Source organism: Corapipo altera, unplaced genomic scaffold (genome assembly GCF_003945725.1).
Source record: "Corapipo altera isolate COAL_440 unplaced genomic scaffold, ASM394572v1 55, whole genome shotgun sequence".
In the NCBI taxonomy this organism is placed as follows: Eukaryota; Metazoa; Chordata; class Aves; order Passeriformes; family Pipridae; genus Corapipo; species Corapipo altera.
In genome coordinates this window covers 5,893,626-5,919,001 of record NW_020884882.1, presented here as the reverse complement: position 1 = coordinate 5,919,001, position 25,376 = coordinate 5,893,626, and the positions used below count along the sequence as shown (strand labels likewise).

The 25,376-nt window shown below is 50.8% G+C and overlaps 1 protein-coding gene and 1 long non-coding RNA gene across 2 annotated transcripts; one reads left to right on the top strand and one right to left on the bottom strand.

Annotated features, from left to right (window-relative positions):
* Window positions 1–3,743: 3,743 nt before the first annotated feature.
* GATA2 (GATA binding protein 2) lies at window positions 3,744–15,687 on the bottom strand. Its single transcript, XM_027640702.1, has 6 exons — window positions 15,512–15,687; window positions 14,454–14,940; window positions 13,148–13,747; window positions 10,342–10,487; window positions 7,244–7,369; window positions 3,744–6,417 (listed from the first exon to the last, which is right to left on the bottom strand). Exons 2-6 carry the CDS (start codon window positions 14,680–14,682, stop codon window positions 6,118–6,120), a joined length of 1,401 nt encoding a protein of 466 aa, XP_027496503.1. The 5' UTR covers window positions 14,683–14,940; window positions 15,512–15,687; the 3' UTR covers window positions 3,744–6,117.
* Window positions 14,462–21,427, top strand: LOC113945930. The gene is made up of 3 exons (XR_003527220.1): window positions 14,462–14,561; window positions 20,761–20,812; window positions 21,158–21,427. It is a non-coding gene; the product is annotated as an uncharacterized LOC113945930 (long non-coding RNA).
* The last annotated feature ends 3,949 nt before the right edge of the window (window positions 21,428–25,376 follow it).

Below are 25,376 nucleotides of genomic sequence, written 5' to 3'. Positions count from 1 at the left end.
AGTATAACCTGCTACCAGAATGCCAATGTGGACAGGTGGGAGTGAATTAAGGAACCAGAGATAAAAAAATCACAACCAAAATAGATTAAAAAATGTCCCAGGTAAAGAAATCTGCTATGTACTCTCTGCCTGACAGAGAGCAGGCAGAAGCTGAATCAAGAGCCAGAGTGAAATAAAAGCACGGGGGAAGACTCTGGTGAAGGACTGAAATGTTTAGGAGAAACAAGGGTCCATGTTCACACTCTGGCATTGATAGGCCCAACTCCATATGATTACACACACTCTTGACCCTCCTGAGGCAGAGTCAACTTTCCTCCAAATAACCCCCTGCAGCCCAGAGTGCAGAGAACCACAGAGAGAGGTGCATGGGAGCAGGATACAGGCAGGTAGCTGGTCTCTGCTTGGCATTACTGTATAGGCTGGGTTAACTTTATACTTCCCTGATTCAGTTTTTATAGACCAAACAGTAGCAGTTCCGTCCCTGTGGCATGCTGAAGCCTTTCTCTGAAGGAGGGGTTTAGTTCTGCCTTGTCATTCAACCTGCTGGATGTTTTCTCTGCTGTATCTCTCACCCTGCAGTTGCACTTTGTTCAGCTGAGTTTTCTGTACTCAGAAACGCAACTTAGTTCTTACTGCAAATGCTGGGCAGTTCTGCAGTCTCTCCTGTAAGTTTCCTCTCAGAGGGCTCTCAACCTCCCAGCAGCACTTTGGTGCAATTTGAGCCCTGGATTAAGGAGGAGCTCTGGATCTGACAGGGATGCATCTGACTGAATTGGGATTGACTGCAAAGCTGGCACCATGGGGAATTGCACCCAAAGCTGTTCAAGCAAATGGTGGCTCTGAATTGGCACCACTCGTCTGCCCTGATGCTGAGGTTTGATCTGTTAGATCCAGAGCAGCCTGGTTTTCACTCATATCACCATGCTTAAAGAACAGTCACTTAATCTCACTTAGAAATGTTTACTTGCAAGGACCAGATGGCCCAGGGAGTTGGGCTAAACAAAGCATTTTACTTCTAGGTCATGCATTCTAATCCAGTCCAGGTTGGTGATAAATGAACATACTCACCTGATAGCCACTTTTGGCTTCATTTTTGGTTGTTTTTCAGGCTAATTTCCAAAGGGAGATGTCACACCACAAAATCTCCCTCTATGCCCTGCCACAGTTGGTACTGATTTGACTGTCTCTGCGGAGAAGCCAAGGATCAAATGCTCCGTGGCGCCAGACTGTTTTCTTTTGCAGCCTGCAGGTAAGGGGAAGTTGTCCTGTATCTGGCTGTGTCACGCCTGCTCTGCGGATGGGCAGGATTTCAGTTTGCAAATCTGCCGGTCCAACCCCTTCCACCAGCGTGAAATTAATTGTAAGAAAATAGGAAAATGTTTAATTGCAGTTGACATATAGGCATTCTCTGCTATGAACTTTACACGCAATCACAGATAACAGCATCAAAATTAATGCCTGCTTCCCACTTGTCCTGCTGTAAGCAATAAACGTTTGGCAAGTCAGTAAATAACAAAATTCTCATGTGGCCATCTACAGGTCACCAGGATACTTAAGAAGTTTGCGTTAATTATACCATGTTTGCCATCAAAGAGGGGATATTAACCCTTTCAAGCTGTTGCAGGAAAGTAGTGGAGTTGTTTGAAAGTAAGTAAATGAAATCTTGTCAAATAAAGTGCAACCTTTGCAAAATAATAATAATAAAAAAGGAATTTTTGAGGCAAAAGCCTCACTAGACATCATGGAAAATACGGCACCTTTTCAGTTTTCCTTTTATTTATTTTGTATTTTGACATCAAACACTCCCTGTAACCTAATCTTCTTGGCTTTTGATGTGGCCGTGGAGACATGACAATTAAGCACGGCTTAAAACAATAATCCCAACAACGGGAACCAAAGGCAAGTAATGTCAGGGTTCCCCCCTCACAAAAAGCCTGTCCCCCAGTGTTTGGTGGTAGTGAAAGGACTACAAATCCCAATTTGTTGCCTTGATATCTGCTCTGTGCTTACACTTTACGTTGAACTTTACACACTTGCTCCATTTCCATTCCCTGCTGTTTGTTTTTCTTCTGCTATGCAAAATGTCTGGAGACAAACACGATACACACGTTGCAGAGAGATGGTTTGATCTTTCACAGATTAGTGCCACCTGACAAATATGGGATTATTTATTATCTGTGTTGCAGGAACTGCTGAAGCCCCTGCTCAGAGAGACACGCTCCTCCAGGCATTGGGGGAGGCACCACCCCTCCTGACAGACAACCCAATGGATTATGTCCCCGATTCTGTGAGCAGATTGGACCGACCCAGCAAAATGCCTGCACAGAGGCAACCTCGAGGTAAGCCCTCATCATAACCTGAACAAGTGTGTAATGTGCAACCAAAGAAAATAGCTCAGTTATTTTAAATTATTTTAAAGAGATGTTGTTAGTTCTCCCATCTCAGCTATTTGAAGATAGAGGGAGAGTGGCTGAGTTTAGTTATAACCCCATTTTAAACCTGTCTGAAAAAGAACATGTTTCTTTTTAAATGAAGCTTGCATGGTATGCTATAAACTGCCTTTTTTTTTTTTAATGGGTGTTTGCACTAAGCCTTGCTAAACAAGTTAGAGAGATGATTAACTCGTCTGAAATGATGCGGGAAGGCCTCGTCCCAGTTGCGTGTTCTTCCTTCAGCACATCTAGAGCTGCTGTGGCTCCATGTTATTCACGAGCAGGGCTTGCAACCAGGGCTGGGCAGGAGGCTGCAACCGGGAAAGAGAAGCACTGATAGAAAGGGCTGGAATTTACCCACAGAACTGAATTTACACGCAGCTGAAAAGGGAACTCGGGTTATTTTTTCCTTAATGAGTAAAGAGTTATCCCCAGGTTGGTTTCCAAAGAAGTGAGGCACATCTCCCAGGGGGTCAAAGGAGGAAACCCAAAGTTCATTAGCAGTTTTCTTGAAAAATATTGTTTCAGCAGGAGCAGTGCCCACCCTTACACATGGCAGGGGGGCTTTGCAAAGCTTCACTTCACTTTGTAGGGCCCCAAGAAGTTTCCTGGTCAGGCTCGACTGTGTGATGAAAGCAGCTGCAAAGTTTTGGTGACGGGAGATCCATCCGGTGAGCACTCCTCTCCATCCTCACGTGCCAGCCCACGTGCACACCCCCCTGCACCCACAGCTGCACCCCTTGTTCCCAGGACAGCGCTGAGCAGCTCCCAGCTGGCCATCCCCGTCCTCCCTTCACGCCACTGATGATGACAAAAGGAGGGAAAGGGTTTCCAGGTTGACTGTTCCTTCAGAGAACTTTGTCTAGTCTCATACAGGTCCTGCCTTGAAACCCATTAAGGAGCTGGCTGCTTTTCTGCGTTTATGGTGCTTTTAAAATGTGTTTTAAATTCAAAAGTATTTTCTCCAAACACTTAAAAAAAAAAAATCTCAGAGAAACCACAGTTCCTCATCAGCAATGTGGCTGCTGCCTCAGATTTTAAACTGGTTTAGAAACTTTAGCACACTTAAATGCGTGACCTCGTCACCCCAAAACAACACCAGAGAATGAGCTTTTGTACCTGTGCTTTAAATACTGAATCATTCATCAAATACTTTTTTTTTTGTCCTACCCTGGTAGGTTTTCGAAATATCATAGACTGCTCTGCATAAAGTTTAAGCTAGTAATTCTACTGGCAACAATGACGACGATAATTTTCCCTCTCTCCCTATTACAAGCAGCTTTTATGACACGAAGCTGGGCACAGGTAGTCTCACAAAAAAGGTATTTTATTATTCTTAGCAATATTCACCTTGAAGGAATATGAGGAAAGCATACACTTTTTACAGACAATATATAAACATGTTGTACATAATTAACAATAACTTAGTTCACTAATCCAAAAATAAGCAAAATAAAAATTAAAAATAAAACCAGAAAATACTGAAGAATTTTTTTTTTATGTTGATACAAGTACAAAATAATTTAAATCTCGACTGCCGTTGTCTATGCTGCAGTGACTGACAATATATTGCACTTTGTCAACTGTATCAGTAATCCCTGTCTTCCACCCACATCCCTTCCCCTCCGCTCAAATCCTACAGAATTGAGTTGGGTACAAATAATGTACAACTGTACCATTGTAAAAGGTAAAAAGTAAAAAGGACCTAATTCTTTACCTCAGTAGATTAAAAATTCTTATGATTTCTCCCAATCAATTTAGTTTCCCATTTATTTCCACTTCTTTACAAAGTGCACCTATATGCCTACGCAGACCAAAAAAAAAAAGAGGAGGAAAGCAGGATTTTCATGGCTGCTTGGTTCTTAATTATAAAATACTATAATTACATGTTTAGAAAAAAATTAACATACATCCATTTTTGTTTCATTCTGGTTTTTTTCTTTAAAGCAGGACTTTTGCAGTAAAGATACAATTTGGCTTGATCCAAAAAAAAACAAAAAAAAAAACAAAAAAAGAAAAACCCAACAAAATAGTTAAAATTTAAAAAAAATAAAATAAAAAGCTTGTCACAGAGTTAAGCTTACGTGGTTTACATTATCAAACCCCTCCGTTCATTGGGGCATTTTCATCAGAAGTATAGCTAAATATGTACACTGTATGTTATACTGGAGCTTGTGTTCACGAGAGGCATCAGATCATAACAATCAATAGAATACACTTCACATTGGCAATAGCTTTGTTTTCGGTCAGTTACGTACAATATGGTTTCATAATGGGAGATTTAAATTTCTTTTTTTTCTTTTTTTTTTTTTTTCATATAAAATCCACTACGGAAAACAGACGTTCCCCTTACGGAACGATGCTTTCCCTCGTCTCATCAGCTGTCGCTGTGTCTGGGATTTGACGGATGTGTGAAGCTCAAACTGATTGTCTCTCTTTTTCCCCCCTCTACAGTGATCTCAACCCCATTTCTGCCCTTCCTCCCTGTGAAGTCCACCGGGGCCTGGATGCCTGACACAGCACACGCGCTGGCCGGCTGCGTGTGGACCTGGTGGCCACACTGCCCGAAGTTTACCCAAGCAGCTAATCTGCATTTTTAAGCGACAGCTGCCAACACAACGGAACAAAAATGCTTCAACCTCTAAAGTCTGTGAGTTGGATGTTTTTTATGCCCTGTGATGGTTTCGGCTGCGCTAGAAGTTAGCTGCAACGCGGTTTGGTAAACGCCTGTATCTCACCCCTTGCTAGTGCAGGATTGCCTTCCCAAGAGTTTTTTCCCCCCAGCAGTTTGTCCGATCTAGGTGTCTGTTTTGAGGAGCAACAGGGTAGTTGGAAGAGGGGCTGTTTTTTTAAAGCAATCTTTCATGTTAGGGAAAAGAATGAAGAAATTGTGTCAAAATAATCACCATCTTGGGCACATTAAAATCCCGTATTACAGATATGTTTTTCCTTTGTTCCTCCCCCTCGAAATCTTTTACCCCTTACTAGTAATTTTGGTATGGAAGATAGATGGAGCTAATCCAAGTGGGCTGTTGAGTATGTTTCCCCTCTCCTCCTTGTTTTAAAGGCAGATTTTCTTACAGGGTAGCCATTGCAAACGACAGCACAAAAACATGCAATCAGAGGGGTTGAGGCTTTTTGTGGAAAACAAAATAAATATGACTTTGTGTCTGATTTTAAAAATTACGGTTTTATAAAGATGTCCTTTTATTTTTTTTTTTCATTTTCTTTTTCTTCTTTTTTTTCCCATCCCAAACAGAGTCCATGATAGAAATCCAGCATGTGTGGCTTCCAGTGAGCCAATTCCATCCTGGGAGGCTGCTTACATCTCTTTACAATATTCACAGTAATAACAAAGAGAGAAAGGAAAGCCAGTTCCAGGCTTTTTCCTTCAGCTTCTGCCACCTTTTGCTTCTTGCTGGACCATTAAGTATCGAACAGGTGAGTTCTTTTTTCTTATACCTGAGGGGGCAAAGTGCATTACAGGCACCACTACACATTTCTGCAGAAGACCCATCATTTGCAAGGTTTTAGTCCAGCATTAAGAGTTAAAACCACATGGGAGCAAAGATGCCCTTTTTCCATCCCTACATTCTCCTCTCGGCAGAATGTTTTCTTACTTGGTGTCATCTTAGGCAAAGCCCCATGTTCTCAATCTCTGGGTGGGTCTCTTGGTCATCAGGTTTTATCCCATGGCTGTAACCATGCTGGATGGGTGTGGATGTCCAAATGAGATGCTGGAGGATGGGTGGATGGGGGTAGGTGTTGGTAGGATGTGTCCAGAGTGGCTGAAAGGGGGCAAATGCCCCATGGGTGCCATGTGACTGGCAAGGGCAGCAGCACTGAAGGGAGATGACTTCTCCTGCATGCACTTGGACAGTTCTTCAAAACACTCAGAGCCTTTCTTGCTTTTCTTTGATTTGTTGGACATTTTCCTATTCCTGGTCTGAATTCCTTCCTTTTTCATGGTCAGAGGCCTGTTCACCTGCAAGAAATGAGAAAATCAGGCTCATGCAGACAAAATGACCTTATTGTGCAAAAATGAAAATATTTGGACAGCCCCCATGTGTTTTTCCTGGATGGAGACCTTTTTCTGGCCAAAAAAAATGGTGTTTCTCTCTGCAGAACTTGTTTATATTGATTTGTTTAATAAAACCACACACACAAAAAACCCCTAGACATGAAAAACAAATTGAACTGAATTTGGCAGCTGATGACTCTCTTTCCCGTAGGCTAACCTTCAGTCCTCATACATTTCCTAATAGAAGATCAAACTAGGAGGCACATGCTGACCCAAATTCAGTCCTAAAACAAGAACAATCTTGTACCAGTAACCTCTGTTACTTACAGCTTAAGTAACGTTCCAACATGTCAAGCAATTCCTGCTTAGGAATAATTTCTTAAAAAAAAATAAAAATAAATACAACGAAGCCTTAGATATAATTATTTTTACAAAGTCAGAATGTAGATAGCCCATCAGGACTAATTTTTGCACGGAGCCCATTCCAAATGGCCTCTCTTTCTGGAGGGAAACAGCACACAAAACATAGTTAAAACCAAGTGTGGTAGCTCTATTTTGCCTGGTTTGCCCAAGCATTAGAAGCCAAGCTAATACATTGTAATGTCACTGAACTTAGCATCACTATGCTGACAAAGAACGGCTGTCACTTCCCAAGGGAACCTTAGAGACGGGGAAGGAATAAAACAACAACCAAACCCCTGAAACCAATAAAAGCCTAGTGTACACCATGCAGTTAAGACATCAATCCCGGCCAGGCAAGCGGCGACACATGAGATGAGTAAATACTCACATTGTGCAATTTATAGTAGAGTCCGCAGGCATTACAAACTGGGTCCCCGTTTGCATTGCGTCGCCATAAGGTCGTGGTGGTTGTCTGACAGTTGGCACAACAAGTCCCTGCTCTCCTGGCCGCTGACTAACGAAAAGAAAAAGAAAATTAAAATGTATCGCCAGGAGGAGGGAGATCATGAGAAAGGTCAAATTGGACTCAATATTTAGGTTGGGAAGAACTAGTTACTAAGATTTGACAGAGCATCGGGGCTGGAGGAAAGCTGCTGTCAGTTTTACATTTTATAGCCGTTAGGTTTTTGTTTAAATTTAAATATTCTCCTATGCATGCTGCATTTTCAAGCCCAGTGGCACTGTGTGTGCAGAGGAAGTAAGGAGAGAAACAATGAATCTCTAACAAAAATTTTAGAAGGAGGAAAAATAATGTGATTTTTTCGGATTTTCCCCTTGCAGGATTCTAGAATGCGTCATGAAAACGAATTTGACTTTTCTCTTTTTCTTTAATGACCGATTTGGTTTGTGCCAGTGTTGGGACTGGGTTTGAAAACAGGGAATAATCTTAAAGAATGTGATTTTTACCCCTACTCTGGCCCTTGAAAGGTGGACACAAAAGAAAACCGACCACATTACTTAGCTGGGTGCAGTATTTATCAGAGCCATCACTGAAAATTCAGTTTGCATTTACAAGTGAAAGGGAGAAAACAAAACCGGCTCCAACTTTCTTTAAATATTTAGCAAACCAAATTTCATGCCTTGCAGCAATGATTCCGCTGACCTGCAGCCTCTGTCCCTGCTCAGTTCCTTGACTGACAAGCCCTCAAACAACTGTCTTAAGAGAAAACAAAACCACCAAAAATCCTGCACCCTTTCCTAAAACTATTGTTCTGCCGAAACCAAGGTGAGGGGAAAGAAAAATGCCCAAACTTTTACCGAAAGTCCCAAAACAAGAACAGGAAAAGTAGAACAGCAGGCAGCCAGTGATTCCTGGATGGGCCCTTGTCTAGCAGACCCCACAATAATGCATTCTTTGTGCATGGATGGTGATGTATAAAGTGTTATGGACGAACTAACTGCACCCCGTATTTTGGGAAATAATTTTGTATTAGAAAGCTTCAGCCCTGCCTCTGTAAGTGGTCAGAATACAGTCCACTTTGTGCTACTGAATTAATGCTGAGGACTTTTTCTTAAATTAAGAGTTTACTTCCACAAGTGTATCAATCATGGTCATTCCCTGGGGGCCTTGCTCCCTGGATATTTCTGCAATTAGCCACAGAGAGCCGTGGGGTGAAGCAGCAGCAAAGCTCAGGATAGCACAGGGCATCTCCATGAGCACAGAGCTGAGTCCTGGGGCAGTGGGTTTCCCAGAGAACTCTGAGCACTTCCCTGCCTGCCGGCCCCGGTGGGGAGCTGGCGCCGCTGGAAGCACAGCCCGACCCTCTCGCCAAAGAGGAGCCCAGGGTTCTGTTCTCACTTGCTCCTGATTTACGCCATGGCCCTCTGCAACTTTCCCAAAGCTGATGGACGGTTTAGGAGCTTTAGGCAAGACTCAGGCCCTCGGAGACTCATATATTTCAGTCCCTTACTCACCCGTGAGAACAGGCCAAAGGCAGAAAGAGGGGGTACCCCCTACTGCAAATGCACTCATGCAACCCAAACACAATTAATGCCAGACATCCAAACGCTGACATTATTAATACGATCACTTTGCTATTGCATGGCAGATGAACAAATTCCCAAAGATGGCCATCTCCTCTCCCCCGCAAACAAGCAAACTACAGTGGAAAAAGGGGCAATAAACAAAGCTGTAAACCAATTAAAACAAAATGAAACATTAAAACAACTACACTAAAAGAAAACCTCTTTAGTGCCCCCCAAACCCTGCACAGTGAGCTAAGTATAACAGTCTCCCAACACACTGGAAGGTGGAGACCTATGTTTGCATATTTGAGATGGCTTACTGATACTCAACTATGCTGCTTAACTCTATGGCCTGTCCCATTCAGTCTGGAAAGCACTTGAGCCTGAGAGACGATAATGTTACACTGTTGTCTTAACATTTTTCTATATGTCAGTCACTTTAGAAGGCAAGTCATTAAGAAGCTTGCATAGTTGAAATTCTGACTCACGACAGAAATCTTCTGTATCCTATCCCAGTGTTAGGGCAGTAATGCCAATTTTCTGCTCTCCAAACCTCATTGAAACGTGCCCACGAATAGCTAAGAGACTTAGGCACCATAAATCACAAAGCTCCAAAAAATATATTTATTATTCTTAGCATTTTACGCATTATTTGTGGAGTAGAGTGTATTAGAAATTTCAAAACAGCAAGCATGACTGGCAGGGCTTGCCTATAGAAACTCTCAAAAGCTTTTAGAGTCAGGAAACAGATACACAAAGTTTCCTTATCTTTAACGTACAGATATCCGGATAGGAAACTACTACCAGGAGCTTAGAAAGGACTTTTTTTTTTTTAAATCGCTCAAATGAAAATACAAAGTATAAGTGACTCCATGGAAAAATAATAGGAATTTTTTTTTTAACAGTAGGGGATTGTCTGGGGAGGGAACCAATATTAGTATTGCCAGGGAATATAAGAGTGAAAATTACTTCATGGCTTTTATACAAATAATTATTAAGTAAGGAGCAGTAGCTTTGACTCATCTGATTTGTTTTGCTTTTTTGGAGCTGGAACTTTTTTTTTTTTTAGTACACGGTGGAGGACATTCACGCTCATAACCGTTTCGCTCCCGGTATGTGCCCAAAACGTCCCAAGAGGCCAAATAAATGAGGAATTAAATTAAAAGCTGTCATCCGAGGATAAACGGGGAGACGGTTACACGATATCCCGCGTGCATTGTGAGCGGTGGGGAGGCTCGGGACAGTGGCGCTCGGTGGTGCGATCGTCTGAGCCGGGATGGGGGTGGAGGGGGGAGATCTGCCCCGAGGCACGGCAGTGACCTCGCCGTGACTGACCCCCGCGTACAGTACAGCTCGGCTCCACGCAGGGGCTGAGCAGAGATGAGACTCGTTTGACTTGTGCCTGTGTGTGGTCCCTTTGCCTTATTTATCCCCAAACCCAGGAGAAATAGAGACACCTACCAGCCTCCGCTTAGGTTTAATGAGAGGTCGGTTTTGACCGTTCATTTTGTGGTAGAGCCCGCAGGCGTTACACAGGTAATGCCCGGTGCCGTCTCTTCTCCAGAGAGGGGTAGCAGTTGCTCCGCAGTTCACACACTCTCTGCCTTCTAAATGGAAACACGAAGAAACCGGATTTCTTTCTTTAAAAACAAATTCACAAAAGCTTTTTGCATTGTCCTTTAGGCATTTTTCAGAAGTCAAAACAGTGTGTTAATTCAAGCATATTCAGACAGCAGTGACATCTACAGCACATGCAGCAAGGAGCTCGGTGTTTCGAGAACTCCCAGACTCCAGTGAGTATTTTATGTCATGATCAGAAACGGGCAGCACTCTCTGCAAGGTGAGAAAGAGTGACACTCTTATTGTGTCAGATGGAAGTTATCGTTTCAGTAACAAGAACTCCCTTAGTCTGCACTGGGCATCGCTCCCCTCCCGTATCTATTGCACTCCGGTCGTTAGATCCTGTGTTCTCCTGCCACAAATACACACGTACGCGTGTACACAAACACACACACACCTGCAAACCCACAACATGTTAAAGTGAGAGCCAAAGGAAGAGGTTTTCTGGGATTAAATCTAAGCAAAAAGACCTCCCATTCTGTGCTTTCTTTTTTGTTGCAAATGCTACAGGATGAGAAAGTAGAGCCGAGCAGACTGGGAATGGATACAGAATGCCAGAGGCTCAGTTATTATTTTTGTTCTAAAAGCAGAAAAACGTTGTTAATGCTGATCTTTGGGAAAGTTCAGTTTCAGCAAGCACTCTGGAAATTACTGTAAAAAACAGGCTTTGAGTGCTTTTCTTTTTCTGTGACTTTTCAACAGTCCAGTTTGGATTTGGTAGGGAGCAGTTTACCTTATTACTGCCTCGTTATTAGTTTTAGTAGCACAGCTTGCTAAACACAGCATTGTAGAAGGCTGCTTTAAATAAAACGCAACATACAACTTCTAGATATCTGTTTCTGCCTGCGAAAGCTCTCTGCTGAAAGTTCATTTGCCTTGGATGGTTCGAGGGCAGGTCTGCTTAATATAGAAATCTCTCTTAATATAGTTTATGCAAATCCTACAGTATTTAACTGGATAGGAAATTCTTTTTGCTAATAACTGAAGCAGGCCATGTTGAGTTCAGCAGGGCTTGTGTCTCCTTTAATCTAGGGAGTGGGTAGCTTTTAAACAACACAGTCTAGAGTGAAAAATGAGGGGAGCTCTGCGGCGCTGCATTTGTAGCTTTTGTCCCTCCTAGGGCAGGAAGCTGCAGGAGTCGTTGTGTCGTGAGTCTTAGTTTTCCTACAAAAACACTGAGTGGTCACGAACTTTCCCCAGTTCCTTGCACTGGGAGCTCCCTTACAGAAGAAAAAAAAAAAAAGGCAACTGTAAAACAAAACAAAAAAAGCTCCTTGCTTCCCCCATCTAAAAATCATTGGCGGCTACAGGACAAAATAAAAAAGCTACTCTAGATCCATCTATCTTCAGAGACCTGGATCTTGAATTAGTTTCTAAACTCAGGAGGTTCAGGCTGCCACTTGCCTTTATTTTCTACTCTCTGCACTACCAAAAAATAGATACGCACAGCAGCAACTGCCTTGAAAGAGTGGCAAAGAAAGAGTGTATTTTTCCTCTCAAAGGAGCCATTTGAAACAGAGCTGATGAGCTTGTAAAATAGCTGGTATTTTTGTTGCAAAACTCTTAAGAGTTCACATTTCTACATTATTGTCTACTTAAATAAAAACATGTAGTGTACTCACAAGCAAATATGTGCAATGGAACACATGCACAAACACCTATAGAGCCATGTATTTTAAAGTGTTGTTTAAATTCAGTCTCAATATATTTTAGTTAATCTAATAATTTAGTTGGTGAGGATGTCAAACAAGGAAGGTCGGAAGAATTACACAAATTGTCTTAATTCATCTGTCCAGTTGTATAACTGCTGTGATTTTAAAGTGGGATCAAAACTTGGTCCATCGCCTAATTTGCTGATTTAGGACTGCACTTTTAGGACGAAATGCAAGGAGTGGTTGTGAACACGGGAAAGGTTTCAGGCAGTCGTTTGTAAGCAAAGATATGTCTGGTTCAGGGGCAGGGGGAAAAAAAGAGTATTTTCTAGTTAAAGTTAGGCTGGAGTAAGTTAGCAATGACTGGACACCTCAGTCTTTTGCGCTGGTATGTAAACTATATTTGAACTTTTACTCTTGTAAAATGTGCAGGGAAGAAGGCCTTCGCGATCTGAAGGGGACCGGCCAGGGAAGTTTCGCTTTCATCCTGCGCTGGGGCCTTGGGCGGCGTTAATGAAGAGATATGGAAATTATGGAGGGAGAAATACCTATCACCGGGAAGTCCCCACATGTCATCTGCAGGGGTTTGCCTGATTTGGGGGAGCAGTGTCGGGCCTGATCCCCTCGGGAGGCTGAGGCCTGCCTGCCTGTCTTGGAGAAAAACTTTTTTTTTCCATCTCAATCCCTCTTTCTACAAAGCTCTGCTGGCTCAGACCGCCCCAGCCCCGTGCCCCGCGGCCCCTTCGACCGCTCTGGGGCCGGTGCCCGGGTGTGTTGGCACCCGCAGGAGCCTGGTCCAAGCTCCATCTCCTAGTTTAAAAACCCAGAAGAGCAGGACCAAGCAGTCACCCTCCCCTCCGTCCCGAAAGGCCGACACAAGCACCCAGCCTCGCAGCAGCCTGCACCCTCACCCCAAGAGCCAGCGCAGACACCCACCACCCGCACCCGGGACGCGGCCGGTGCGCGGCGGGGAGCCCACGGGCTGCGACACTTACCCGAACAGGACCTGGCCTTGCTCCGCGGCTTGGGGGTGAAGCTGGACGCGGGGCCCCCCAGGAAGCTGCCCGGGTGGAAGAGGCTGCTGCTGTAGTCGTGGGCTGCCGGCACGTAGGAGGGGTAGGTGGGGATGGGGTGGTGGGTGGAGGGCTGGGCCCCCATGCTGGTGAGGCTGCTTCTGAGCGGGCTGGCGCTCTCCATCTTCATCCCCTCCGACAGCGACACTTGGTACTTGATGCTGTCTTTGTCCTCCTGCCGAGCCCCGGCAGAGGAAGAAGGGGAGGCGGCACTGGTGGAGTTGGGGTCTGGGGACACTTCCTTGGGTGGGGTCGGGGGGAAGCCGAAGAGGTGGGAGCCGGAGTGTGAGGCCGGGGTTAGCGAAGACACGGAGGCGGTGCTGGAGGTGCTGCTGCCCGGGTACACCGAGATGGCCCCAGGCGCTCCGGCTGCCGAGGGGTGCAGGGGTGTCTTGGTGAAGGGGCTGACGGTCCAGGGGTTGTGGTGATGGGCAGACAGTGCCGCCTTGCTGCTGTCCAGCCAAGGGATCCCCGGGCTATGGATAAGATGAGGCCGGCACATTTGACTCCCGGTCAGGCGGGCTGTAAGAAACACAAGAGCGATTAGGATCAGCGTGGGGCGGCTCAGCCCGGAGCGGCTCCCAGAAGTTCCCCAGCTCCCCGTGACTGGGCAGCTCCTCAGTCTGCGGGCAGTCGAAGGACAGCCGGCCACGGGAGAGACTTCCCAACCCGGGGAAGAGCAGCCAGGCTGACGCAGTAGCTCCTTCACCCTGTCCCAGCCGAGGGAGATATCAGCCAGCCTGGCGAGAAGGAGCAATAGGAGCAGGAGGGGGACCCAAGCACCCCCCTTCCTCCCACCCACCCCACCCCTGGGAATAGGCAGCAAACCCCTTTCTGCTTTATCTTCTGAGCTCTCATAACGCACTCTCTTCGGCTCCTAAAAACACCCCCAAATAAAATCCATCGCCTGTTTGAATCGGTTTGTATTTTGCATCCGGGAAGTAGCCGTGTCTGAGAAGTTTTTGCCTGTGCGCACACTATTTCCCCTTCCTCTCTCACTCCCCCCTTTCTTTCCCTCCCCTCCTCCAGTCCTTGGTTATCCCTAGGGTTAAAATCCACCCATGCCTCCCTTTCTATCCTGTTTTAGATCTCCTTTTCCCTGGATCCGACACACCGAAGCGGCCCCGAGTGAAACTTCTTGCCCCTGCACTGGACGCCCGCTGCCAGTACGGAGGGGCCCGGAGCCCTGGAGGAGACGGCGGGGAAGGGGCCGGGGATGCTGATTTACCGTGTGCCTGGCTGTAGGAGACCCTGGCCCGGGCATGGGCGGAATTGGCGTAGTAAGGGTTGCCCTGTGAGTCCAGGTGGTTGAAGAAGACGTCGACTTCATCCGGAGGTAGGAGCTGCGCTGGTTCCATGTAGTTGTGAGCCAGTCCGGGGTGGTGGCTCTCGGGGTGCTGTCCGTTGAGCACGGCGTGGTGGGCCATCCAGCGAGGCTGGTCCGTGGCCACCTCCATGGCCTCAGGCCTCCTCTCCCGCCCACCCCCGGGCCAGGAGCGAACGGCGCTCGGTGGGGGTGGGGGTGCTGCTCGTGGGGTGGCTTTTGGCTCTGCTGGTTGGTTTTAGGAGATGGGGTAGCTTTTCTTAGAAAAAGAACCGCCGGATGACTGGAGCGCAACCTCAGAGGGGACGGGGGGAGGACCCCCGAAGTCAGCGTGTCCCTCTGTCAACAGGCGGGTAGCGTAGGCAGGTCCGGGGAAGCGCCAGGGCAGCACCTGTAGGGAGAGACGGGAGGGTTAGCGGCTCGGCAGCCCGGGGTGCGCTGCCTGCCGGACCGGCTCCCGGCAGGGTTCTTTTTCCAGCGGTGCAAGGATGGGGAGGGGGAAGCAGAGCCCCTCCCCCCTTCCAAAAATATTCTCTCCCCAAAAGTCCTTGCCTTGCGCCCTCCCTGCTCATTGCCCCACAAAATAAACAGAGATCCCATTCCAAACTCTTTACCAAAAACAACATAAAAAAAAACCCACCCCAAAACAAAACAGAACAAAAACAAAAAGAAAGAAAAAAAAGAAAAAGCTTTCTCCCCCCCCCCACTCCCCGCTCTCGCTACAAACGTCAACAGGAGTTTTTCCAGCTGGCTTCAAAACCGGAGTAAAGAAGGAAAAACGGCAGAACTAATACAGCGTAGTTCTAGTAAGAACTCCGACTGACACAAAAGGAAAAGGAGGGGGAGAAATGTGAAAGGGAGAGAGAAGAAGAGTGGGGAGAAGGGTGTTTAGAGAAGGCAGCGAGTTCGCCCTGGCAGCGGCGCGGCGACCCCCCCGCCCTCCTCCCTTGCCCCATACTTACCCGGCGCGGGAGGCTGGGTGGCGATGGATGCCGGCGTGGAGGATGCGAATGCCGGGAAGAGGGGGAGAACGGAGGGGGGAATAAAAAAAGCGAAGACGGAGAGGAGGGGGGAAAGGCAGAGCGAGCGCGGGAGGAGGAGAGGAGGCTGGATGGAGGGTGTTACTCAGATGGCAAAGCCGCTGCTCTGGCCGGCTCGGTCCCATCCCCGCGCATCCTATATGAGCGCTGGCGCCAGCTGGCCGCGGCGCCGCAGACGGGCCGGGGCGCGCAAGGCCGGCGGCCGGGCCAGCCAATCCCGCCGTCCCACACCGCCCCCAACCGCACCCCCGGCCCCAAACGGAGCCGGCCCGGAGGGGGGAGAGGGTGGGGGGAACGCGGCAGACCCCCTCCTTCGCCCCCCTTCCCCCGCTCGCAGCATGCTCGCCCGGCAGCGCCGTTGGGGGCTTTCCCCGCCCGGGTGCTGCACGCCCCTGCGGGGCGGGGACGGCAAAATAAGGGGGTCCCGCCGGGGTGTGCGGGGATGCGGAGGGGGCGAGGGAAGACAGAGTGCGGGAAGAGCCCGGCGATGGGGCCGGCTCCGCCGGGTGCTGCCGAGCCGCGGCTCCCAGCGCCGCCGCCGGGATGCCCGAGGCTGGAAATCGGCACCGGGGAGATAAATACGCTAAAATCCTTTAAACCAGGCAGAGCAGGACGCAGCCGGGAGCGGGACAAACCCCACCGTGGTCGTTCCCATCACGTTAGTTTAAAATAACTGTCCGGATCGGGGAAAAAGATAATTAAAAACAAATAATTGCGAGGCTCCGCGACTGTCCCGGGGACCGGCGGGATAAGCAGGGCCTGGCCGGCGGGGCCGCACCGGGCCGGCTGCGGGGCAGAGACGGACCCTATGTGCTCCCCGGCCCGCAGCTCTCGGGCCGGGCCCAGGCTGGGGTTTCTTGGCCACTGTGGGCCCGGGGAGCCAAGCCGGGCCGGGGCACAAGGGCGCTGGGACCGGCTACAGCCTTCCCAGTGGGGCTGCGGCACGGCAAACACGCTTGTTTTTCCATTCTCCCCCGTTTTATAAAAGAAAACATTAATAACGAAATAAACATCACAGTTTTAGTATTTGCAATTACTTGTGTGCTTTGGGCCGGGGAGCAGAGGCGCATCCTAAATCAACAGGCGTTTTCTGTGGAGTTTGCGGTGCAGCTCAGCGGCAGCAGCCGGGGCGCGGGTCGGACTCCACCACTCCTAAAGGTGCGGGTAAACCCGTCCGCTTTTGGGGCGGAAAATATTAATAATAGGAAAGTCACAATTAACTCCCCGGAGCGCGGCCGGGCGCTGCTGCAGGTACCGTTTCCCCGGCGCTCCCCTCCCGTTCCTCAGCCGCTGCTTTAGGGGGAAAAGGGAAATGCTGGTGGCATTCCCTCAACCATCCGAGCTGGGCGCGGGGCGAGGACACTGCCCCTGCCTGGGGAATGGGGCAGGGGCGGCGGGGAGCAGCCCCTCCACTCTCCGGGCAGCGGCCGCGGCTCCAGCCCGACGGCGCGGCCGGGGCAGGGGGCGCGGGAGCCGGTCGGGGCTGCGCCGGGCCCCACGGGGATATTGCGGGCGGGGGGAGCGGGGCGGCCCCGGGGATGCTGCTGCTGCTCCCGGGGCCGCCCCCGCGGCGGGCAGCGCTGGGGGCTGGGAGCCGGAGCCGGCCTCCCCCGGCCCGACCGCCCCAGTCACTACGACGCCGGGGCTCTGACGTCACCCGTCACTGCCAAATTCGCCAGGAAATGAACTTTTTTTTTTTAAAATAATAACAATAATAATAATGATGACGGTAATAATAATAAAACTCCCTTTCCTCGCTGCGGAGCACGTCTGGCCGGAGCGACATGGGGCTCCCTCTCTTAACTATTCTTTCACCACCACCCGTTGTCCCCACAGAACCTCCCCCCAGGGATCTCTCAACGCAGCCCCCCGGGGGGACCCACAGCGCAGCCCGACGGGGCGGGGGAGCGGGGGCCGGACTGGGGGAACCGAAGGCTGGGGCAGGGAGAGCAGATTATGCTCCCCCCCCCTCCCCTCATCTTTTCCTCTGACGCCTCCTGCACCCAAAGCCCGGGTTGTCCCGCTCGCCCCGGCACCCTGACCTCGGGGCTGCGCGCTGGCGCCGGGGCTGCGGCGCCCCTCGCCCCCTCCTGCCGCAGAGGGGGTGGTCGCAAGTGGTGGGGCCGGGCAGCAGCTCCTCCGGCGGCAGCCGGGCGCGGAAGGGGCGGTGGAGCCGGCTTCTCCCGAGACGGGCTGGTTGGCCCGGGCAGGCCGGGAACAGGCGCTGGGCCGGGCTTGGTGGGAAGAGGGGCCGGGGTTCGGGACGGCAAGTACCCCCCGCGCTGTGGAGCGTGCCCAGGAGCGTTGGGCAGGTATTGCCCGGGAGGAAAAGGAAACAAAGCATAAATAAATTAAAAAAAAATTATTTTAAAAAAGGGAAAGTTAAAAGACAGAGAGAAAATCAATCGAGGTTTCTGAAAATCCAGCTTCCTCCCTCTAAAGCGATTTTTTTTCTACGAGCACCAAAATCACACAAAATATCGCCCCAAAACGGATTTTTTTACGTTTTGAAAGAAAGGTGAGTATAAAATAAACTCATGCTGTTGCAGGTACGTCCCCTCGGCGCCTCGTTCTACCCACAGCCGGAGGCTACCGGGGCCGGGGCAGGCCGTGCCCGGGGGGTCCCGCCCGATGCAGCGGGGCAGGGATCAGCCGGGCCCCGCCGGCTCCCGCTCCCGGCCGACAGCAAAACCCAGTGCCTCGCTACACCCTTATTAATATGGATATTTTAATTACTGCTCTCCTGCCATCAGCACGGGGCCGCGATTTTTGGATTTGTTTTGGGGGTTTTTTTTGGGGGGGGGGAAGTGGGGTGGGCTGTTTGTTTTAGACAGGTGATAAAATCGCAGTTAACGAGCTGATAATTCGTTCGTGTTTGTTTTAAAAGACAAATTGTAAAGATTAATCAGGCGGCTTGATTTATGGAGAGGCAGACCCCGGCGCTGCCCGGCCAGGGCTCCCTGAAGCCCCCGTCTCGGGTTACCCGGGGGCCGGCAGGCGAAGCAAAACAAAAGGGGCGAGCGGGCGGCGGCGGCGGCTCCGGCCGCGCCGCCTCGGGACGGGATCCCCCGGCGCCCACCCCACCCCCGGGCCGGGGGTCCGGCTGCCACCTCCCCGCTGCCGGGTGCTGGCTGCGGCCGGCACCTCTCCTCGCACCCACCTCCCGCCTTTTGCACCCCCACCCTATTAAAACCCTTCGCGAAATAAATAACCCCTCCAGCAGGAATGAAGTATTTCTGCCGAGACACCTGGCTGAACTGGGAGGTTTCCTAACCAGCCGGTTCGCAGTATTTTGTTTTATTTCATAGTTTTATTTTATATTTTTTATTATTATTCCCGACGTGTCCCATCCCCGCTGCCTGGATTTGGCGAACCGGCTGCCGGCTCCGGTCTCGGCTGCTGAACGCCCCGGCGGCACGGCTGAGGTTTTTAATTGAATTAATTCACCCACCGGGAGCAGCAGCGAACCGCGCTGGCTGCTGGAGGCGAGCGGCTTAGCTCCGCTCCGCAGCCCGCCGCTCACACGGCTGGTTAAGCAGCTCTTCCCTCAATTTTCTGCCAAGCCTCCCGGGAGAGGGTCCGGCCGGGCCCCGCTCCCGTTATCCCCCGTTTACCTTCTTTCCCTGCTTTTTCCCCCGGACACTACGGGCTCCGTTTTATTAACTTTATTTTGTTATTGCCGTTGCATTTTATTTTTCTCTTTTAATAAGGGAGCTTTCCCAGACCTGAAAGCACAACTGGTTATTTTGATTTGATTGACAAGTGATGTCATATCGTTAAGGGAGGGGGGAGACGACAACATGTTTTAGCAACAGTTAGTAGCGCCATGTGATGGAGGTGACACCTATTCCTGGGCAGAGGCGAAGGCAGAAAACAAATACCCCGGCGCCGCACACGGACCATTTATTTACACTCCTGGAGAGGGGTTTCCTCTTTTTTCCCCCCCCTCTTCCTGGGTGCTTGAACCTGGGAAAAATTGTACCTGAGGAAGAGGGGGTGGGACTCGCAGACCCCAGGGCACATTCCTCCAGACACCCCTTCCTGGGGTGCCCTCGGCGACCCCCCGAAAGCCACGCTCCCCCACCCCCCGCTGCCCCGTGAACGGAGACCTGGGGGTCGAGACCTCCCGTGTAGCGTTCTCCACTCCTCACTTCGTGAGGTGCAACCCGCCGCCGCAAGCAGGGAGGGCAGGAAAAGTCCGTGAAAAGAAAGAAAAAGAGCGCTCAGCGCTCAGTCCCGCACCGGGCCGCGGCGCTCCTGGTGCCTGCGGGCGATGTGCGAGGCCGGGGCGGGCCGGGCAAGGCGGCTGCCCGCCGGCGGGGAGGGGGCTGGGTGGGCCCGCTGTGGGCGTATCGCCCTGGCCCCCCGCCCCGCCGCAGGTTGGGCACCAGCCGGCTCTGCCAGCGGCTGCCGCCCGCAGGTAGGAGCCCCGGGCACTCGGTCCCGACGAGCAGCCCCCCGCCCCGCCTCGGGTTTATTTCCTTGGATGGGATTTTTTTGGGGAGGGGGAAGTTCTTGCTTTCTGTCTTTTTTTTTTTTCCCTTTTCTTTTTTTTTCGGTGTTTTCCTTCCTCTGCTCTTGTCTCCGCTTTGCTTTTCTTCTCCCCCGGCCCCCTGTCCTGCGTTACTACCACGTATTAATGGCTCCTAATAGGGTTATAAAGTGACATAGTTACCTCGTAACCACACGACCCTTCTTTAAATTGCATTGAGTTAAAACAAAGAGTAAAAAAAAAAAGCGAGACATACGGCTCGGGGAATAAATTGCGGAAAACTTATTTTTTTGTTTATTTCTGTAAATACCCTATCCCTCATCCCGCACACCATTTCTCCAAGGTATGTCCCCCACCCTGGGAACTCTCGGTCTCAGCCTGGCCCCCGGCACACTCCCGCACACGCCTTCACCTGCGCTTTGTCCACAATTTGCCTGGTGCACGCCACCCCCGCAGCTCGCTCGGCTGCAAATAAAGGGGAGGAAAAGCCTCAAGTCGACCCCAGCCTGCCCACAAAACCGCCTTTTGTGCAAGTTTCCGAAGTGCGGGGGGTAGGGAGGGTTGCACACGCACAGCTTTGTCCAGAAAAAGGTATAATTATTTTTTTCAGGCGCTGCTAGGAAAGATTTCGTTCGTAGGATCTCGCTTTAATTTTTTTATATTTTTTTTTTCTTTCAAGGTTATTTCGGAAGCAACTGTTGCAAGAGGGAGGAAAGAGGCCGATCCCGCAGGTTTGATTTGTTCCTCCTCAGACAAAACTTTGCTGGGGAGGGACCGGCCCGGCACGGGGAGCGGGGCTCGACTAATGCCCGACACCGGCAGTGTCTGTGGCCGCCTGTCCCTGCGAGCCGCGGGGCTGATCCAGGCCGGGGCTTAGACTTCGGAGGAAAAAAATAAATAATTGCGTCTTATAAAGATGCTTCGTGCTCTGGGGAAGAACAATCCCCGCGACCTAAACTCGCACCCCCTTAGTGAAATCGCTTTTCTTATTGAAATCACCTCAAATCCAGGCAGGCTCCACTCTTGGTCGCTTCTATTTTTTTTTTTTTAATTTTTTTTTTTTTTTTGCCTTCCAGCCTCAGCACCCCAAAGCAAAAGGAGGATAAAGAGGGGAACTTTGCACATACAACAACAGAAAAAAAAAAAAGGCGAGGGGGGGTGAAAGAGCCGGCGGAGAGGAGCGGCCGTGTCCCCAATGTGCCTGGGCAATTTTAAATCATGCAAAGCCCCGTAAAGCTGCCGCACGGGACTGGGACGGGAAGACTCCCCGGCAGGCAGGTGCAGGGAGAGAGGGGCCGGGCCCTGCCGGCTTTCGGGGCAGAACAAACCCTCGCATCTTTTTTTTTTTTTTTAATGCCCAAATCTGCCAACAAAGGCAGAGAGGAGATAGGATGTGGCTGCGGGGAGGGGGCGCAGGACTCCGCACACCCTGTCTCCGGGAAAATCTCTGCCTGGCCGCCCTGGGTGAAATGCAACTTTCCAAGATGGAGATTTAAATAATCATCCCTATGACAATGGGAAAGAAAAAAAGAAAACCAAAACCAAAACAAAACAACCAATCTCAGACCCAGCCCCGGCCCGGCAGTCCCGCTCCCCGCGGAGTGCGGTGCGGGAGCGGCTCGGGCGCGCTCCGCCGCCGGGCAGAGCCGGGGGAGCCCCGCGGTGCCCCCGGGCGCTGCACCGGCCTCAGCCCGGCGGGGCGGGAGGCAGCAGCCCGGGGGGTCCGGCCGTGCTGGGGACATTTTTTCGTTCTTTACAAACCCTGCCAGGTTTGCCCCTGGGGAAAATCGCCCCGAGCGAAGCGCTCCGGCAGCGGGACCCGCACCTCGATGCCTGCAGGGCCGACCCCGGGCCGTGCAGAGCCGCGCCGCCGCGGCCCCTTACCTTGCCTTTCGCCCGTCCTCGTTTTCCTTGCAGTGTTCCGCCCGGTGCCTGGGAAGCGCCGGCTGTGCTCCTGACGGGGCCGTTCCGCGGGCTGGGGAAGGGTCCGGCCACGGGAGCCTCCCCGCCTGCCCGCGCCGGGAGCGCGGCTGTGCCGCGGGCGGAGGGTGCGCGCAGCCCGGCGGAGGGGCTGCCGCCGTGCGCGCTGCTGAAAAACTGGCAGCAGTTTCGAGCTGAGCCCTTTTTTTTTTTCCTCCCTTCCCTCCTTCCCCCCTTCTCTTCCTCCCGCCTCCTTCCCTCTCCTTTCCTCTCTCCCTTCTTTCCCTCCCCTTCTCTCTCTCACTCTCCTGCATTCACGGATGGCACAGCGAGCCACTGTGTATTTATGTACATAATAAGGCAGCTCGTCCCCTCCACTTCATTTGCATCATTACAATATCTGTACAAGCACATCACATTGTCTGTTGCTTGCACCTTTTGTTACGGTTGCTGTCACAGTCTACGCGACTTGACTTTCATATTTTAAATGAATTGATATTATACCAACAACACATACTCACATCCCAGGCGCTGGGAAACCGGGCTCCGGCGCGGCGGGCGCCGCAGCCCCAGCCTCTCCCGAGCCGCTCGCTTCTTCCTCGGATCCCAAGGAACGTAGGGTGGGGGGAGCCGCTTCCTAGGATCAATTATTCGTATAAATTATTCCTATTCGTATTAATTTTGTTTCCACTCTCTAATGAAGGGAATGCCTTGGGGGTCTCGGATTTTGTTTTTTCCCCTTGACCAGCCTGGCTTTTGTACAACCTCGTGTTTCTTCTCACCCCTCTCCCTTCCAAACTCAGCCTTTCGGGCTATGCACCTGCACGTAAGTGAGGCAGCGGAGAAGCTGAAAGAGGCGCAAGCAGATATTACACGGCGGGTCGTTGTTATGGCTAGGAAAGAGACGGTAAAATACGTATTTCGTAGACCACTAAGAAATTCAGCCAGAACGAATATTTTTGGAAACGTTTGCGCGCCCCAGCCCTAGCTTGGCAGTCCTCACCTGCTGGGTATTTTCCTCCCGGTGCGTGTGTGTGCGGGGCTGGGGGCTTCCCTCTCCAAGCGCCCGGTGGCTGGATGGGGTGACGGGAGCAGGGGTAGCGCCGCGGGGGCCTCGTTGAGGCGCCTCGTGGGGCGCGCCAGGATTCTCCGGAGGGGGGAAAAAGGCAGGACCCCCGCCCAAGGCTGCGGGAAAACCATATTGATGGAGAGACAAAGGCCGGACCGTCCGGCGGGGCCCCTGCGGGAGGTGGGGGAACGAAATATGGTTCGGGAAGGGAAAGAGAAAAGTTTCACGGGAGGGGAATTATCATTATAATGGAGGTAAAAATGTGAGCAGGGGAAAGGAGGGGGGGAATCCTATTCTGCTGGCATTTTCTGTCTGTCTTTGTGATATGGTTCGGGGGAAAAAGGGTCCTTGATATGCGGCAGATAATTCTTATCAGCCCCACGCAGCCCATTTCCAAAGTAAGTGTTTTAATTACTCCTCCTGTATTACCCTTCATCCTCTGAGAGCAGATACATCACCAGATTTATGCAGGGGAAAATACAAAAGAATGAGGTATTAAAATATATACATATATATATCCTCTCTTTTTTCCCTCGTGCCCAGGAAGAGGGAGACGCTGTCGTCAGACGCGCCCTGGGATCGCCCTGCACTAAACGACTCCAAAACGAGAAACTGTCGCTCAGGTGGAAAAACTACAGGAAAAGTGGGGTTGGAAGGCTGCAGATTTTTCCCCAAGCGGGGACAGACGAGGGTGTCCCAGCGGGGGTTTCGGGGGGCTGACCGGCGGAGGCGCAGGGCTGTCACACGAGGCTCACCGCACCGTGCCTGCTCGCCGGCTGGCCTGTCCCGGGACATCCAGGGCCACCCCTCCACGTGCCACCAGAGGCATTTTTGGTCGGAGGGACAAGGTGTCACGATTTTCCCCTCACGCTCGCTGGAAGAGGAGGATGTTTTCCTTTGCTGTTTAGCTTTCGTACTAAAGATGTCATCTGAAAGTCTGGGAGGAAGGGGGGAGCGTGTTCTGCTCTCTTCCACGGTAACAACCATATTCTGCATATTGAAAAATATGATAGACAGTTGAAGGCTTTTTTTCCTTCCCCCCACCCCCCCCCAAAAAAAAAAAAAAAAAAAAAGAACCAACCTTTTCAATATTGATTCAACAAAAAAAGAGGGAGAGAATTTAAAAAGAGAAGAAGCAGCACCGGCAGCAAGGAGAATATAGGCTCAGCAGCTCTCCAGGTTCGCTTCCTTATTATTACTATCCAGGGGTAATTTTTCATCTCTGCTAGCTAATCTTTGTTCCTTGTGAAGATAATGAATAGCCCAATCCTTATCTCCTGGGCTCCTGGAGGCTGCTGGAGAATGGGGTTGAACAGGGTTGAAAATTGGTTCCAAAGTGCTGCTGAATAAATGGTGTTCCTTATCTCTCGCTTCCAGATTATCGGAACCCTTTCAAAACTCACACAACAAATACAGCCACCGCATCTAATGCATCATTTACCAGAGCAGATCTCCGCGTTTGATCGGCAGATAGGCAAAATCTATGTATTCCTTGCTTTACTCAGTATGCATGGATGCGGGGCTGCTGTGCACGCGGGGTGCCCCCGGCCGGGCCTGGGACACCCCCGAGGCTCTCGGCACATGCGGGTCTTTGCTGTGGATTCCGTGGAGTGACAAGAGTGTCCCCTGCCCATCCCCGATCCTGCTGCGTCCCCGTGCAGCGCCTTGCACGGAGCAGCCCACCGTGCAAGGTGCTGCCGTGAAGTGCACTTGGGCATTTGGGGTGGCTCTGCTGGGGAACTGGTGGATTTGCAGGGAAAGGTGAACAGTTGTGAGCATCATCCTGGGTACGCCAGGCACCTGCTTTACACTCCCACTCCTGCACTCACAGTTGCATTCACCAGCACTCACGTGCGGTCACTGCTCCAGGAGCCCCGGCTGCTTGGCAGCATCTCTGCTGCCCCAGAAAGCCACTTCCAGGCTCAGCTGTGTCCTAGTCCTGCCCCAGCCCTCAGCAATCTCAGGGCCCAGCTGGATCAATCTAGTAAAACCTGCCAGTGGTCCCCCCAGCTTATTCCCCCCTAACCCTGGCCACAGAGCCCAGCCAGCTAAGGTTCCAGCCCTCGCTGTAGGTGCTGGGTGATCCCTCCACACCCCAGCCATGGCCAGAACAGGGCACATGGGGCAGCCTAAATTTGGGGAGCAATTGGTGATCCTAGGGGAGAAAAATAAACTTCACAGAAAGGAAGTCTTTGCTGCTAGAGTTAGTGTGAAGTCCATCCCTTCCAGCTCAGGGCAGTATCAGGTTTACTCCCTTCCTTTCTTTCTCTCTTCTCTTCTCTTCTCTTCTCTTCTCTTCTCTTCTC

Bases quoted from the DNA above. Each gene is read 5' to 3' on its own strand.
- GATA2 (XM_027640702.1), bottom strand. From the start codon at position 14,682: ATGGAGGTGGCCACGGACCAGCCTCGCTGGATGGCCCACCACGCCGTG. The intron at 10,488-13,147 runs GTAAGTGTCGCA...GTTTCCATTTAG, and splicing joins CAAGGCCAGGTCCTGTTCGG to AAGGCAGAGAGTGTGTGAAC. The intron at 7,370-10,341 runs GTAGGTGTCTCT...TCTTTTCGTTAG, and splicing joins TTAAACCTAAGCGGAGGCTG to TCAGCGGCCAGGAGAGCAGG.